We start from the raw sequence: 17,135 nt of genomic DNA, 5'->3' as shown, positions 1-17,135 counted from the left end.
GTACTGCAGAGATGGAATAAGATCTGACTGTATTTTGAACCCGCAGATTACAGATCTGTTTGACAAACAGTTACATTTTGGTTGGTTTCTGTCAGAAACCAGCATGCTTGTCAAATTTGCCAAAAGCAGTTTTTAATTATGGAATAATCCCACTCACATTGTCTGCTACTGCAGTTTACATATGGATTGTGCTTGGTGAATTTCTCTCTATAAACAATACTCTGGCGACATTATTGTCATGCTTGGGGGACATTGTTGCCATGTACTGCTGGAATTAGGGCCAAAATCTTAGAGAACAATATGGCAGTGCTTGTGTCCCTCTCATCAACATAATGTGCACCAGTGGAGTAGTATGCATGCCTGTGAGACTTGGGGAAAGGCCAAAATGAACTGTACGCTGCAGTAAGAGGTTTTAGCTGGGAGGGGTTCAGCCGTCAAAACAAATGAACTCACAACTCCTAAAATGCACAGTGAGCAGAATAAGTTAGCAGCAGCACAAAAAAAAGTCAGCTGAGGCGTCATGATTTGTTCCATCCAACTGTATGCAACACGGGGAGGAGAGCACTCCTCCATATTTGAATGGATAACAGAGGATTTCCCTGCCCTAACATAGAAGTTGGCCAACTGTATGACCGGATACTCACCGCTCAGAAGAGGCAGAATCTAAAGTTTCTAACTTTTTTTACCGATCAGTGAACACCATCTATGTAAGCGCTACTGGGTCGTGTTGAAATTAATAATCACCAGTGTGGAAGGTTTTGCTGTGAGAAGACAACTTGATTTTTTTCAATATCACAGAGGTTTCTGGTAAATTAGGAAATATTTGCTTTCTTTTAGAAAAGGTCCAATTGCTCTATATGTAATACAGAGACTTGTTTGTATGTTAAGCTCACCACATGCAAACCATACCAATAATGCTTATTAAGAGAATATGCTAAGATGGTTTAGAATGTAAACTCATTTTGTTTTTGCCTAAAAAACAGAGCTGTGTAACACTGACTGCTCCCCATTTCCCACACATAGCATGACGTTTCCTCCGGTCCTAATTCATCACAATAGAATGCTTGAAGGTCATTTATAGTAAAAAATTTAAATAACCTAAAACGTAACAGCAAATCATAGCTTTCTTGCATAGGACAAGTTATTTTCTAGTCTTATAGAAAAAAAAATGCAAGTGTGCACACCCTTTTTCATTCTGAGGTGTGCACAAAAAAATTATATATGGAATAATCTGTCTTGTAAATTATATATACTTAAATACGTTTTACAGCGACAGCTCTCTGTCATGGTCTGAGTAAATTATTTTACTACAAACATTTTAATGTGAAGACTTTTCAGTTTGTGCAAAAACTAGACAGCAAAAGTTTGTAGAACTGCAATAAATAGCCAATATCACCATCAGCAGGTCAGAACTTGACAAAACTATTGATATGAAAAATATATACATGAATCCAACTTTGCAATGCTGAGAAATGAACTGATAAATGGAGACGCTGAAGGGATAAGAGAGGATTGTCATGAACTTGCCTTTGAAGCAGCATCGAAGCACACAAATCCCATGCTGAAGTCAACTGTAAGTCCCATGAGGTGGCTCTCCATTATGCAAGCATATGTTTTACACTGCAGAACAGCAAGAGACAATGTTACAACAGTTACAGATGCCTCGAGAGTATTATCAGTTTTTTGTGCTAAAACAACTGCTGAAACAGCCTGAGACTGTTAAATAAAAACCAGACCTGTATCCTCTCCACCTCCAGAAACGTGGCCATCTGAAAAGCCTTTTCCCAGATCAGCAGTTCACACTCCAGCTCTACGCTGAAGAACATGTCCTCCCCACTCTCTGTCTGAACACTGAAGCAGTGTCTCCTTTTGTCCAAAAGGTCACTGTCCTAAGATAACACAAAGCGAGCTGACAGATAAGACAACAGCAGCACAGTTCCCGGACAGGCGTTACTAACTTTAATAATCATAATCTAATGTGTTGTCTCACAGCTTTCTATAAACTAAATTGCAATTTAAGTTCAGCAGCCTACAGATAATTGCATTTGTGAATCTATATCTAGCAATTCAAAATCCGTTTCTAGATAATGAGTGGCAGATAAATTCTCACCATCAAATTCAAAGTGACCTGAAACCTGCATAGAATAATAACTACAAGCCTTGAGTCTGTCTGTGGAACAGCAAGAATACATGCAAATGTACTGTATAAGTGAGTCATACGAGAGCATCCCTCAGATTCACTTCTGCTGCTTAATATTCTCCTGGTGTACTCTGTTTGAGATCCGCTGCTCTAAATGCTTGGGGAATTGAGTAAAAAAAAAAAAAAAAGAGACTGTGATACCTTTAAAATTTTGCACATTATTTCATACACGGTAAAGCTTTTCTCTGCTCTGGTCCAGTCCCACGTCGTCACCTGAAAACAGCACATGAATGTTGTTTGATTTAAGAAAAGTCTCAATGGAGAGGAATAAAAAGATCAGGAACTGTGCCTAAGAGGAAACACAGCATGTGTTTTTGTTTTTTTTCCAACGGGTATTACTTGGGAATACTTTTTACATACAGAAAAAACAACTATTTACAGAACAATGCCCAGAGCTTTTGCTAGTAACATGTCAAATCCAAAGGACTGGAACATTACAGTATTTCCTTGCTGATTGATTGATGTACCCAGTAACTTGCAAATAGAGTTTTTCCCCATTTTCAATGTATTTGATTGAGATTTTCTGATATAAGTAATGCATTTTTGTGAAGCAGAAGGAAAATTATACTAATCTCAAATCTAAACGTATTTCCACAGGGAGAGCCTGTGAAGAGCAATTTTCAAGTCTTGCCACAGACTCTCAGTTGGATTAAGTTGGCTCCTGCTGTGTTGGATGGAAAACCTCTACCCCAGTCTCAAACGTCTAAGAGGTTTACTTGCAGGTTTGCCCTGTATGTTGCTCCATCTATCTTCCTATCAACTCTGATCAGCTTCCCTGTCTCGCTGAAGATGGTACTCCAGAAGCACATTTCATTGTAAGTTCAGGGCGATGTGCTGTGTTAGTTATTCACCACATAGTATTTTGAATGTAGGCCACATTGTTCCTTTATGATGTTGTCTGACAAGGAACCTTGTTCTATGTCTCAGCTGTGTTCTCTACATGGGTTGGGGAAAATTGTTAATGGAACATCATATGGCTTTCTTTCAATAATAGCTTACTTTTTTTTCAAAATAACTACAATATTAACAGTAGTAATGGGTTTCTGTAGCTTCTTCAGAGTCACCAAGGCCTTCTTTTACATGCACACAAGTAGAGTGTATATAAGACTTCTTGAAGCAGTTGGTGGAAGTGGATTTTATGGGGTTTAAGGATGTCATTCTACAGGGGGTCTGAATCGACTCTGCTTTTCAGATTTATATTTTCCTTCTACTTCACCAGTATGTGAATCCCAATAAAATGTATGGTTGTAATGTGACAAAACTCGAAAATGTCAATGTGGTAAAAATATTTTTCAAACCCATTGTAGCCTTTCAAATTGCAGTTACAACGTCCCACATGAAGGAAACCATAAATCCCAGATAACTAGTTTGGATTAATAACAAAACATGTCCTGACTTTTGAACATGCAGGCTCTCATGTTCCCTCATCCACTCACATTAGCATATTCCATTTATATCAGCACAATCACCATCAGCAGGCAATTTCAGTTATCTATCAATCTCTTGCCATCAACAGGCCCATTGACAGCTTATCCCTCTCATCATAATAACCCAAATAGCTGCCAGAATGTAAACACATTAAATGATCATCATCAATCAAGACAAAGATCAATGCACCACAAATGATTATAAGTCAGCTGCTTCCTGTTTCTTAAACAGGGAAGCATTTTTTTCCCCTTTCCTGAACAATAGATTAGCATTAAATGAAAATGAAATATCCCTTCCTGAGGAGCAGAAAGCATCAATCCAAAACAGGAGTTTGTTCTGATGAAATAGAAATTAAAGTGATACAAGAGAATGCTTACGGGAGGAGCTGTGAACTTGAAGAGTGAGGAACCCCTCAGAGCGAGGAACTTTGGTGAGTACATCCTGTCCTGAACAGAGTCCTGCTCCTTCTCATCGACCCAGCCCATGTAGATAATCTGTCAAATAAAGCAAACAGCATTGTACTTTACAAAGTGAAATAAAAATCAACAGGAATTATAAATTAGCTTAAATATGTTAAAAATGTTATATTTTTAGCCATGAAATAAGAAAGATGATATAACTATGTTCACCAAATAATCATAAGAACATTTCATCTGTGAATATTTGGCACTAAATCCAGCTTTGCAAAGCAGTGAAGTAAAGTGCCTGGAAAATGAGGGATTTTGCAAGTGTAGAAACTATTTTTGAGCTTCCTTTGTCTTTATGAGCCTGTAGAAAAGAGTTTTTGTGTAAAGATTCTAATTTTTACCTCAGAAAACAGAAATCTACCTATATTCTGGCAAGTGAAAATTTTGGCACAATCTTCAAACCCCAAACTGACTCAGCAGTGACAGGTTAGTATTGTACTTTTTCAGAAATTGCACAGAAGACGGACAACTAACTATTTAATTTGTTTTGGTTTTAGAGAAGACTGAAAAGGGCCTCATTATGAGATTCGCTAAACATTTAAGCTTTAAGTGAGACTACGGTACGTAAGATTGGCTGTATAAAAATATGGAGATCAGTGGGTGGTATTAATGACACAATGGAGAATGTGTTTCAAAATTCAAGTTGTAAAATGACAAATAAAAATGGAGGAAAAGACCTTTTAAAATTTAAAAATATAAATAAAAAAAAGATTTTCCTGCAAAGAAATAAAAACACGTCAGCATGACTAATACATAAAATGGTTGAAATCTACGCATTTTAAACATTTGCTTTGTTTAGACCCCCAACATTTCACTTGGAGTGCTCCTCACACCAAATGACAGATTGAACTTTATTATTCTAGATATTATGTTAGGTGATGGTCAATGTTTCAGGCTTCAGCACATATGATTTAAATAGCTGATTAGCAGGCTTTTGCTGAACTGCAATTCTCTGAATCCAGTGTGTTAAAGCAGGGAAACATCTAAAACATGCAGGATAGTCTTGAGGACCAGGGTAATTTAGCGTACTGAAAAAAGTCAAATCAAATACGAAAATTTTGAGACCCAACAAGAAGAAAAGTAATTTTAAATACAACCCTTCTGTGTTTCAATTTGTCGCTACTTTGTACATAATTTATTTAAACAGTTCCCTCAAATAAATATTTCTCTGACATCCTTACTTTCACTAGTATTTACACACTTATTTTCCAACTTTATTCATACTGGCAGCATAAAGGTTTTATTACATGTTTTCACGCCTAATTTATGGAACGTTTTCTTCCAAAAACATGACAAGTTTTCATTTTTGGATACCTTTGACAGTATTTAATGATTTATGTTACGGTAAAAAGAGGCATCCCAAACCCCTAAGGATCAAACGATATCCCTAATGTGTCAAAAATCATACATACTTAACAAGTCAGAGTTTGGCTTTATTTATTATTAACGTTTAACTCAGAAGTGCCACATTTCATACATAGTTAAACAAGAATTTTAGATTCATGCTGAAAATACCAGGACAAATCTTTGTGTGTCAAGTCAGGATAGGACAAAACATCTTCTTTTGCTGGTGAAGTTTTATCATGACATCTTTCAGTTGGAGATCTTATCCTTTCATTTATGTAAAAGTAGGCAGAAAAATCTAAATCGGAGTGTTGCACACAGATGGCTGAAGTTGTTTTAGTCAAAGTAAAGTGCAATTAAACTGTTTAGTGGTCAGTCCCTGTTAACAGGGCTGTTGTCCCTACTATTTCAAGTCAAAATAGTGGATAGGGAAATAAATCTGCATGGTGTACCACATGATGTCCATTTCTCTAAAGTCCTGAAATTGATAAACTGACAGTATCTAAAAATGTGCTGCATCATCTTGATGGTCCAACTAGAAAGAAATGCACCAAATCTATAAGTAAAATTACAATTCTTTATAAGAATTATAAACTCTGGCACATGTTTACTGTCATTTCTCCCTGATGGTACATACCTGGGAATAAAATAAGCTTTTTTTCCCCTGATAGATTTCTTCAGTTTTTGATATTTATTCCACCTAAATGTTTCAGATCATCTAACAAGTTCTAATATTAGACAAAGATAAGGCACATACAGTTTCATTTGCTGTATGTTTCATATGCCTAGCCAAGTGTGAAAAAGTCCTGATGATTCCCAGACTCTTGGGGAAAATATTCTATAGACTGACATTAAATTTGGATGTGATCGCTCCAAGGTTTTTCAGCTTGAAGTTGATATTTGTTTGAGTTAAAGTCTCCACAACATGCGAACAGGCTGTCAAAAGTCCCGTCACCCTGTTTGAAATAGACCTGCAAGCTGCTAAACGACCCTAAACGCTTCCATATCCGGTTCCTCCTCCTCCTCATTAGTAAAAGTATGCCAAAGGCCTTCATCTGACAACTTGACAGAAACATTCTGAGTTTCAGTTTGAAGCCGAAAAAAAATTAAAATAAAATAAAATAAATAAAATCACAAGCTGCTTCCCTCATTTATTTATTTTTTTGTTTTCACAAAGGCCCTAAAATCAAGGACTGGTTTTATTCACAATATATTGAAAATGTGTGAGAAAAGTCAAAGAATTTTGGCTTTAACAAAAACAGTTCTCACGCAACTATGTCCTTATTTCTTCATCTAAAAACATGGAATAGGGAAAAGTTTAAACATCTAAATTCCTCTAAAGAGAGGTGAGATTTAAGATTTTCAAAAATAGGAAGGTTAGGACATGTGTCAATATTCTTCAGAGGAAGGACAATTTTGTTTTAAATATGAAGTATATTTGAAACGTCTTTTGAGGTTTCATCAGGTTTAAAATCTATATTTTTTAATAATACAAGGTAAAATCTTCTCACAGTCATATAGGAAATGTTACATACAAATGTGTAGAAGGATGATGATATCTTGGTAAAGGTGTTAAAAAGTCTTGAAAGAAATGGGTTTTTTTTAAATGCAGTAGAATAATCTTCCACTGAATTTTTTTAGAAAAAATCCAAACTTTATTTTGAACCTTTTTACTCATTTGGGGGAAAAAACTGCATGGCACAAAATAATTGTTTTGAATAGAACCACCAACGTCAATTGTTGGTACCTCTGGTCTTAAAAACTCTGTAAAAATTTTATACAGAGGCAGGAATCTTTGACTGTTGCTTTCTGTGGATTCTTTAAAAATCCTCCAGTTTGGAGTTCATGCTTATGCTTTTTTTATGCTTTCGCCCAGTGACCTAAAATTCCAATGCATTGTTGCATTTCTTTACTGGTGAAGACAGAGGAGTTTATTCTCTTTCTCAATATAAAAGTACAAACCAATACGAAAATAATACTGATTTAGGAGAACACCAGAATAAACTAAGAAACTAACTACTAGGAAATTAAGTTATATAGTAACAGCCCCACCAGACGATAATGAATAGAGGTATGAATGGACAAGAATAGGGCAAGACCTTTTCGTGATTTACAAAACAACAAAGTGAAAAGATTTGCGACACTCTGTAATTTTCCATTGTGAACTATTATCTTAAATTTGCATGGCTGCTATTTTTTTTTTTATTGTTGTGAGGCAGAAGCTGCAGTAAATAAGCAAAAAGCCCTTGATGCATGTTTGATTTTCTCCATTTAGACTGAAGGTTGACATGATGAGTTAACTGACTGAAAGCACTTAAGTTGTTTTCTGATCATCTCCCAGTGGATGGACTTAAATGATGCAAGCACTTCCCATGTGCTGTAATAGCTGGCAATACAGCCCTATGTAACTCCTCTGACATACAGAACAGCTCAGAATTACCTCAGTTTTAATGCCGGCTAAAGCACAAACATTAAAGATATGTAAAATAAAGTATGTTGGATAATTAATAGAAGAGCTCACCTGCTGGTTTACTGGAAAATTCCTGTTAATCTTCTTCACCTGCAAAATTTAACAGTAGTATCAATACCCACAGTAACATTTGACACAAAAATTTTAAAGACCCTATGTGCAAAGAAAAAAGTGCAAAGACCCTATGTGCAAAGAAAAAAGTAAACATTACAGAGGCAACATATTAACCCCACATATTGAAGGAGAACTCAATTTATTCAAAGCATGCAAATTTCAAAATGAGATAGATCCAGCCATTTCCATGAGGTCCTGAGGCTCTTCCTAAAAAAAAAAAAATCAATTTAAAAAAATCAATTCTCTCTCTGGTAATAAAAGCAGAGAGAGCAGTCAGGCTTCAAATTAAAACCCTGTGTTCAGATCACAGGTATCACTCGCAACTAATCCACAGCTACACCATCAATATAACTCTTTCTTAGAAGCAGAGCACCAAATTAAGATGTCCATTCCCAAGTCCATCCTCCTACAGAGAGAACAAGCCAGAGGAGTGAGCAATTGTTAAACGATACTAAAGTTTGGGGAGCAGAGAGAAGAAAAGCTATGTTTTTATTTCAGCAGAGAAACTGTGAAGGGGGAAACAAGACTGATGTGAGCTGGGTGCAAAGATATGGGAACAGTGACAGCAGGTTTTCTCAGATTCAGCTCTAGGGTCTTTAGGCCAGAGGTTTGTGAAGCTTTAACTCAAATCAGGAGAGACTTATAGGTTCACTTCTAAACTTCTAAACTCAAAATCAATAATCCACCTCTTTCTGTTTCTAAAAATATAGACAGGAAACCATATCTGAAATACTTTGGCCTCTGCAAGAATGTAAAGAGAAATAAATGTGTGATCAATTTATTTAATCTGTTACTGGTAACAAATTGTGTTGGTTCGTAGTCTATTTGGTTAGTAAATATTATTTAAATGTTCCCGACTATGCTTTTTCTTGAAATTGTCTTAGTTTATGACTTCTTATTATTGAAGATTTACCACATTCCGACCAAAATAGATTCAAAATTAATATTTACCGTACATTTAATTCCATTTTATAAAACTTCACAAGGAACCATGTTTTTAAAAACTGCACCAAAGAACTAAAACCCTATAAATGACAACACATAAGAACCATGCTGATTGAGCTAGCCAGCTGCTTTTGGATTTTAGAACTGTCTACTTGTCATTGCATTATGTGTGAAGCAGCAGTTATGCAGAAAGACTGGGACTTCAAAATCATCTTACAAACTTTTCTTTATGCCTAAAACCCATTTTTTGGGAGGGATCTTATTGTACTTAAATCAAAATACACAACAAATAATAACAATTTGACACACTCACCATGTTATTACAATGTGGCAAACTATATCTAAATTGGGTTTTATTGATTTTATACAAAAGTCTGACTAAAAGCCTGAAATGTAGCATTCTAATTTAATGCATTTTTTTCTTAGGCTGCACAGTGGCGCAATTGGTAGCACTGTTGCCTTGCAGCAAGAAGGTCTTGGGTTCAATTCCCGGCCCGGGGTCTTTCTGCATGGAGTTTGCATGTTCTCCCTGTGCATGGTGGGTTCTCTCCGGGTACTCCGGCTTCCTCCCAAAGTCGAAAAACATGACTGTCAGGAAAATTGGTCTCTCTAAATTCATCCTAGGTCTGAGTGTGTGGGTGTGCATGGTTGTTTGTCCTGTCTGTCTCTGTGTTGCCCTGAAACAGACTGCTGACCTGTCCAGGGTGTACCCCGCCTCTCGTCCTAAACGTTCGCTGGAGATAGACACTAGCACCCCTCCCAAGCCCATCAGGGACAAGGGTGTACAGAAAATGGATGGATGTTTCTTATGTGCTAAATGACAGATTTTAAAATGCTTATAAAGCATTAAATGATTCCTATTTATTGTACATCTGATTCAGATTAAAACTGTGAAGCATGAAGAGATCTGGGATGTGTTCACATGATCAACACAAAGCAATTGGTAAACACGCTTTCTGAACACCTGATGCCTCCAAAAACTGTCAGATCATTTAAAGCTGCTGTTAAAAAAGAAAGTTTACAGAAGTAATTCAACGTTTTATCCACTGAGAAGTGTAAACAAAAATCTACCACTGTTTTTCTCCTTTTTTTATGTTCTGTAAATTCAAATCCCTTTAATCTTTGGCTGCAGTATTTATGCATTATTATTTTTTCTAAATGCTTTTTCGTTTGAAAATATTTAATGCTGTCATCTCTTTCTCATGCTCTTTCTTCTATTTTTAAGTATCCTAATTAATGGTTAAAATCACTAAATATTTCCTGCTGAGGGAAACTGGCTTTACAAACAAACTTGCTGTGCCCTGTCATGAATAACACAAGCTCTATATCAAAAGTAGGAAGCATTGTATCTTCACTTAAAGGATCCAAAAAATACTAAAATTATACATTTGGGGCTTTAATTTATTATGGCAAACTTAAATAGCAATGTATGCATTTATTTTCCTTATTAGCAATGTTTGTTAAGCAACCATGTTACAGGAAACACAAATTTTCCTTTAAGATTCTTTTTAAACTCGCACAAAAAAGACAAAACCTAATCTATAAGAAGGGAGAATGATCCCAGCCCAATGCCCGCTGACTGAACTTAGAAATACACTTAACACTGGGAGCTGCTGAATGTTACTGAAGTAGAGCTTTAAAGATTTCCACTGAATTGAATCAGCACCTCGGAGCCTGAGTGTTCAGGCTGCACTTTGCTAGAAACAGCTGGAAACCTGAAGCTGAGCTGTGATTAAAAGAAAAAAAGTAGGCCTGTATTCAAGGTCAATACATAGAGAAACTCGACATGGTGTGGAGAGTAGAGCGCCCAAACGTGAACGCAATGAGTCATTAGAAGTTACTCATCATCAAGCCTTCTTCGAACATCATATCTGATTCACAAATCGTGTTTGAAAATAAAATGGCAGATGGACTTCAGAGTGCAATAGTACTGCTGTGCGGCAGCTGACTGGTGGGAGTCATTAGGCGCAATGGAGCAAGTACTTCCTTTCATAATGTCCTCAATGATGCCTTCAAATGCATCGCTAAACAAATTCAAGAGGGGTTTCATGTACCCTGAGATGGCCTCACCAGCCACTAGACCAGAACATCACGGAGCCTTTATGGAGGGTTGTTGAGCGCCGAGAGTAGAGTGGATTTTCCTCCTCCGCCATCGCTCAAAGAAATGAAAGCTTCTCGTTGTGACAAATGATACATGTTTGACTGCAAATAGATTGTTCAGAAGACTGACATCTGCAAGCAACAAAGCACTCTATTCCTTAATTTATTTTCGAAATGCTGTAGTTCAAATAGCTGCTTTTATATATAAAAGAACATACCCTTTATACACAACTGTTATTTTTCCAGATTAAATTAGACTAAACCTTTCCTATTTTAGGTCAGTTAGCATTACCAAAATGACTTCTATTTGCTAAATGCGAAAACAATCCAGCATGAACAACACACTCACATGTTCAAACAATTAAATACAAACACAAAGAGGAATGAGAATGTCCATATGTCATAACATTTTCATGGAGATGGATTCAGCGCTCCAGAGACAAATCTGTGTTTTGCTGCCAAATTTGCATACCAAACCCCGGACAGCAGAATAAGACCTTGTGTAGATGCAGTATGCAGTTGGTAAGTGTGTCATATTCACAGTGAAACCAGTCTAATATGGTTTGAAAAACCCCTCGGCAAGGAAGAAGGCATTGTTTCAAATGCAACATGACAAGATAGATAAAAGACTGAATATTCACTCAAAAAAAAAAAACCTTTGGAAGTCTTTTGGTCTGATACAAAGGTTTGACCCAAGTTACAAAGAGTAAAAGGATAATTTATTAATACCAAGGAAATGTAAACCTATGTATTTGAAGTTTTATTGCAAAAAAGGATAGTTTTTTTTTAATGACCTAAAGCAGGACAACATCAGTGTGATTTAATATTGGTGAAAAAAGGGCTGTCTTGCCATATATTCGTTTTGTACAGCACATGCATCTAAGGTTTCAATTAAATGTTTCTGTGAGTTAGATTTAAAAGTACAGTTTTCTTACACTTTTTAAAAGATCTTTTTAGGACTCTGTTGGAATTACACAATGATGATTAAATCAATAACAAAGTTTATACATCCCAGACGCCTTTTTAGTGTTCCCTCAGTGTGATGAAAGCAGGAGGAAATCGGACGACCAGAAAGAAACTCGCCCAATAAATCACAAAATCTCCTTTAAAAGAGCCAAACAAATAATAGTGAAATGCACTAGTGGCTCATCAATTTCATTCACAATACCTACCCTAACAATGAAATTTTCTGAGTAGAAATCTGCACCTCATGCACCAGCCTATGTTACTCCTGCAGCTCGATCAAACACCTTTGTAAATGCCAAGGCTGGAGTGAGAAATTTAGTGAGTCATCTGTGTTATGTTTAGTGTGTCCCTCACTTGGTCCACTCCAATTAACCAGGGTTCCATTATCCCCCCCCACCCAGACACAAAACCATCCCCATGGCCACATGATAATTACAAAATCCTCAGTTTTTATTCTGCTGCTAGCTTTATGCCACATTCATGTCCCTCGGAGAGCCAACACAAAAGCCTGTTTACGTCTATGAGGTCTAAAGCTTCGTAATTCCTTATTAATTCCAAGAGATTTCTACAAAGAAACAGCAGAAATATGTTAAAGTTGTGTAAAAAGTCTGAAAATAAATGAATATTTTGTTTCAGCACTATAATTTCATACTAAAATGAGAAAGAAATCAACTACTGAGTACTTATGGCTGTGGTTTAAAAAATCCAGTGTTTAGGAATAATAGATTTGTTTTTTTTTTTGCTTGTTTGTTTGTTTTTTACAAAAAGTAACACTTCTACAATAACAGCAGCACTGTTCTGCTTTAACATTTTACAAGGTAATGCATGCAGTGAGAGGAACCATAGACTAATATCTTTCCAAACTGATCTTTCTCTGGATCATCCAGAGTCTCTGTGTTTTCTACTCATCAGCTCATCCCAAGAGGATATATGACTGTCATGGTCATGAAGGAAGGGCGAACCATGTCTGTGATGGCTTTTCTATTTGCTTTAGATTATAATCCGAAAAAAATTAAGGAATAAAAAAAGTTAATTATCCTGAAGAAATGTTATCATTTCAATAAAACATGATATATTTTTCCCAAATATTAAAAGCTAATTTGAGCATTTTTTGAAGAAAATTATCAATAGTCTACATAAAACATAACTTTCAGATCTCAAATAACACAAGATCGTCTTTATGTTAAAACTACAGGATGTTAATATTTTACTAATGTTTATCGTTTTTCATTGTTTTTGGATTCAGGGGATCACTTAATTCAGATGTCACCAGCCTTTAGAATCCAAAGAGCCATTTTTAGTCTTGGTCTAGCTACATTAAATATTAGCTTAGAAGTGCAAAATCTTTTTTGAGGAAAAGATTACATTGGATTTTAGAAGTATGAACTAAAAGCTACTATTTGTTTTGATTTTCAAACTAAAGAACAATTTTACTTTCATGTGAAGGATTAAGGTTTAACAAAAAATACATGCAGATTGGCATAAAAAAAAAAGTATTTTTCTTAATTATTCCTAGCAAGATTAGGTTCACTGTCGTGTAAATTGCATAAAAGTTCATATAAAAATGCTGCTAGAAACTAGTATTTTGTCTCCATTGTTTTTATTCAATCACATTGCCATGATCTTTTTTTTTTCAGCTGTTCAGCTATCAAGAGTCAATGTGGAGGTTTTAAAGAGCCACAAGGGGCTCTGAAGCTGGATACTTGAACAATTTTAATTCAGTCAATTGTCCAGCTCTCTACAACAGTCACAGCTGCTTAAGTAGCTCACCGCTATCAAAGAGACCTGTTGACCCCAAAATAACAATTTTCTCTGCAGTTCTCTAACAATCAATTTTGGTAGTTTGTTTTTTAATTTTCATTTCATCCTGCTTACGGTGCAGGCCAGTTAAATAAATGTCCTCATTCAGCCTAATGGCAGTTAGCTAAATACACATACATCCACTAGGATGGATTTTCTACAATGTTCACCAGAGATTAAGCTATTGCATTAAAAATGCATTCATTTTCAGACCTTTTACACATCTTTAAGGCCTTGTCTGCTAATGTGGCATGCACAATTCATTCTTAGCATAGTGTCAAACATGTAAAATGTTCCTAAATTATACACTTTCATAGAGATTTTATGCAAGCTGTTCGCCATGATTGAGCTCAGTCGGCTTGACGTATTTTCCCACATAAGCTTTAGTATAGCTCAAAAGAAGATAAAGCCTGGCTTCATCTTTGTTGTACTTGTACCTTGATGTCATTATTGAAAGATTCTGTATGATGAATTTTAAATAACACAACCAGAGGAAGTGTAGGTTAATGGTATTGCTTTTCGCGCAATCTCTGGCTCTGAGATAAGTGTGAAGACACATTATTACTCGACTACATTACCTAATACCGTCTGTGACATTTCCAAGACAATCAACAAGACTGTGTGAGTGCTGCGTTAACAACATGCGCAATATCCCCCTGTTTTACACAGGGGACAGGGCTCTAAAAGCTGTTATTGTTTCTTACTCACATTGTGCTTGGTGAGACTGGAAATGTTGCTTGCTATTGCCTGAAGCCAGTCCAAGCAGTCTTCAACAGTGGGAAACTGTACGATTCCGCTGCAAACTCCGTCCACAGCTATGACTTGGAAAGCATTTTTCCTGAAAGTGTCAAAGGAATAAAACATTACAGCAGGAGTTTTCTTTCAGTACATGTTGACATAATAATAATGCACTTTAATGTGTTTTAGGTAGATATCAGAACCTATTTTACAAGTGTAAAGGAAACAATTATTATTGATCGTCTTCATTTAGTACTCTTATTCCCATACCTTGAGTTGGTTTTTTCCCCTTTTTTGAAACAATAATTGTTTGGGTTTTTTTTTTTGCTTTTTTGAGAGCAATACAAATATTTGTGAAATAGATAACACTAATTATAACATGGTTTACATGGTTCTTAAAGTTCTTTATAGTTGAAATCTGAAAAAAAAACTATGCTGTTAGTATGTATTCCACTCACTTTACTCTGATACCCCTAAATCCAGTGCTACCAAAATGCCTTCAGAAGTCACCTAATTAGTAAATAGTCCACCTTTGTGTACAGCTGTTCTGTAAAAGCCTGAAAGTGAACAATCAACATCACGAAGACCGAGAAACACATCTAAACAACAGAAGAGACCAGTTGTAACTGCTGGTGCAGCAGAGATGGGAGACTAATGGGTTGGAGGATCTGCGGACAGATAGCACTCCACAAATCTGATATGTATGGAAGGGTGGCAAAAAGAAAGAAACTATTGAAAGAAAGTCACAATATGGCCATTTTGCAGTTTGCCTCAAGCCATGCATGGAACACAGTAAACATAATAAGAAGGGACTCTGATCTAATGAGAATAAAATTAAGATCAAAGACAGATTCCAATCAAAACATATTCAAGCGCTCCAGTGGCCCTGAAATAATCCAGACATTTGTCAAACTGAGAATCAGTGGCAAGACTTTGAAATGACAGTTTGTGGACACTTTCCATTCAATCTGACTGTTAACTATTCTTAAAGATGAATGGACAAGCATTTTAGCCTCAAGATGTGCAAAGCAGGTTGAGATATATTACAAAGAACCTGCTGAGAGACTGAATACAAGTAGATCCCACACTCTGATTTTTACATTTGAAAAGATTCTCCCACTTTATTAAAATGAATGCCATTGTGTTGATTTATTACATAAAATTCTCCCCCTCCTCCCAAAATGCATGAAAGTCCATTATTGTAAAATGACAAAATGTGAACAGTTTAACAGATATAATGACTTTTGCAAAGCAGGATATCAACACAGAAACCACAAAAGTAATAGACAAAGGTACGTTAGGTTCATGTCGATGTTTATAATTACACATAAGCCTAATTACGTCAGTGTATAAAACAACACAATAAAAATGTATGATGCTGTTTGAAAACTGCTTCTTCATTGAACAAGACCTTCAGTAAACAGAAAACAGGTAGAAAAGCTTGGATCCTTAAAATATAACTCCTCACATGAGACCATTAGCCTGTATTTACTTCTTGACACTGAAAGCAGGAAAGTTTTGCTTGCCAAGGCAGAAAACTGCCTTACAGCAGATCTAAAGCAACTTGATAGCTAAAATCCATAAATTATCATTCTAAATTTTAGTTTAGAGACAGAAAAGGAACAATAACTACGGTCTGAACCAACTGTGAGGTTTTAAATGAGATTTATATTTCTAAATGTTTTATTTGCTCCATCTTAAAAAAACACACTAAAGTCTTAATATCTTTTAAAAAAAACAACACAATAAAAAAAGAGAACACATTTAAAGTCTGTGATGCATGTTTATCATCACTCCGCCACAACACAAACTGAAAGCCTTGCCTGTAATATGGCCCATAAATCCTAAAAACTTGTGCAATATCCTCAGCCAGCTGTCAGTTAATGGGCTAAAACCGGCCAAACCACAAGTGAGATCCATTAACGTCTAATCCGCAAGATTACTGCAGCTATCACTTACAGGGTAATAAAAATGGAAATACATTTATTGACAGCTTAATGGCTTAATACGTCAAGCATGACAAATTCATCAGATCAATTCCGATGCATATGCAAAGAACCCCCATGCAAATAAACCTTTGGGAACAATTTTAAATGTTTTGATCCTAGTTGACATGCAACAGAGAAATAAAGTTATAAAATATTATTGAATAATATCAGCAATTTTTACTCATCTCATACTGTTTTAACAGAAATCAAAATAACACAAATTAGGTTCAGAAGGCAGGTTAGTGTATTTCTTAATGGTTTTAATATTTAAAAACAAGCCAAAAATGTTCACAATTTTATTGTTACAACAGTTGAATAGGTGTTTTGGGAAATCTAATGTGATAGAACAATATAAAGTAATAAAAATTGTGGAAGGAAAGTGGAAAGAAAAAACCCCACAATTCTCTGAATTTTACGAAATAGAAAATCTGAAAAGTGTGGATCCAGTCCCAATAATCCTTCTTTGTAGGACCACCTTTTAAAGCAGCTACAGCTGCATGAATTTTGCAGAGTGTCTCTACCAGCTTTGCAGATCTAGATACTAAATATTTACCACATCCGTCCTTGCAAAATAG

The 17,135-nt window shown here is 35.8% G+C and overlaps 1 protein-coding gene across 1 annotated transcript in view; it reads right to left on the bottom strand.

The window, feature by feature from the left end:
- The window catches only part of sntg1 (syntrophin gamma 1), a 63,674-nt gene that overhangs the window by 9,712 nt on the left and 36,827 nt on the right, over window positions 1–17,135 (bottom strand). The window contains exons 12-17 of the mRNA XM_023336198.1: window positions 14,543–14,672; window positions 7,961–7,999; window positions 4,006–4,122; window positions 2,342–2,413; window positions 1,737–1,889; window positions 1,528–1,620 (exon numbers count right to left, since the gene is read on the bottom strand). Of these exons, the coding sequence (XP_023191966.1) occupies window positions 1,528–1,620; window positions 1,737–1,889; window positions 2,342–2,413; window positions 4,006–4,122; window positions 7,961–7,999; window positions 14,543–14,672 (604 nt within the window). The remainder of the gene's footprint in view (window positions 1–1,527; window positions 1,621–1,736; window positions 1,890–2,341; window positions 2,414–4,005; window positions 4,123–7,960; window positions 8,000–14,542; window positions 14,673–17,135) is intronic.

The sequence above is a fragment of the Xiphophorus maculatus genome, chromosome 6 (genome assembly GCF_002775205.1).
Source record: "Xiphophorus maculatus strain JP 163 A chromosome 6, X_maculatus-5.0-male, whole genome shotgun sequence".
NCBI classification, from domain to species: domain Eukaryota; kingdom Metazoa; phylum Chordata; class Actinopteri; order Cyprinodontiformes; family Poeciliidae; genus Xiphophorus; species Xiphophorus maculatus.
This window is presented reverse-complemented; position numbering and strand designations above follow the sequence as displayed.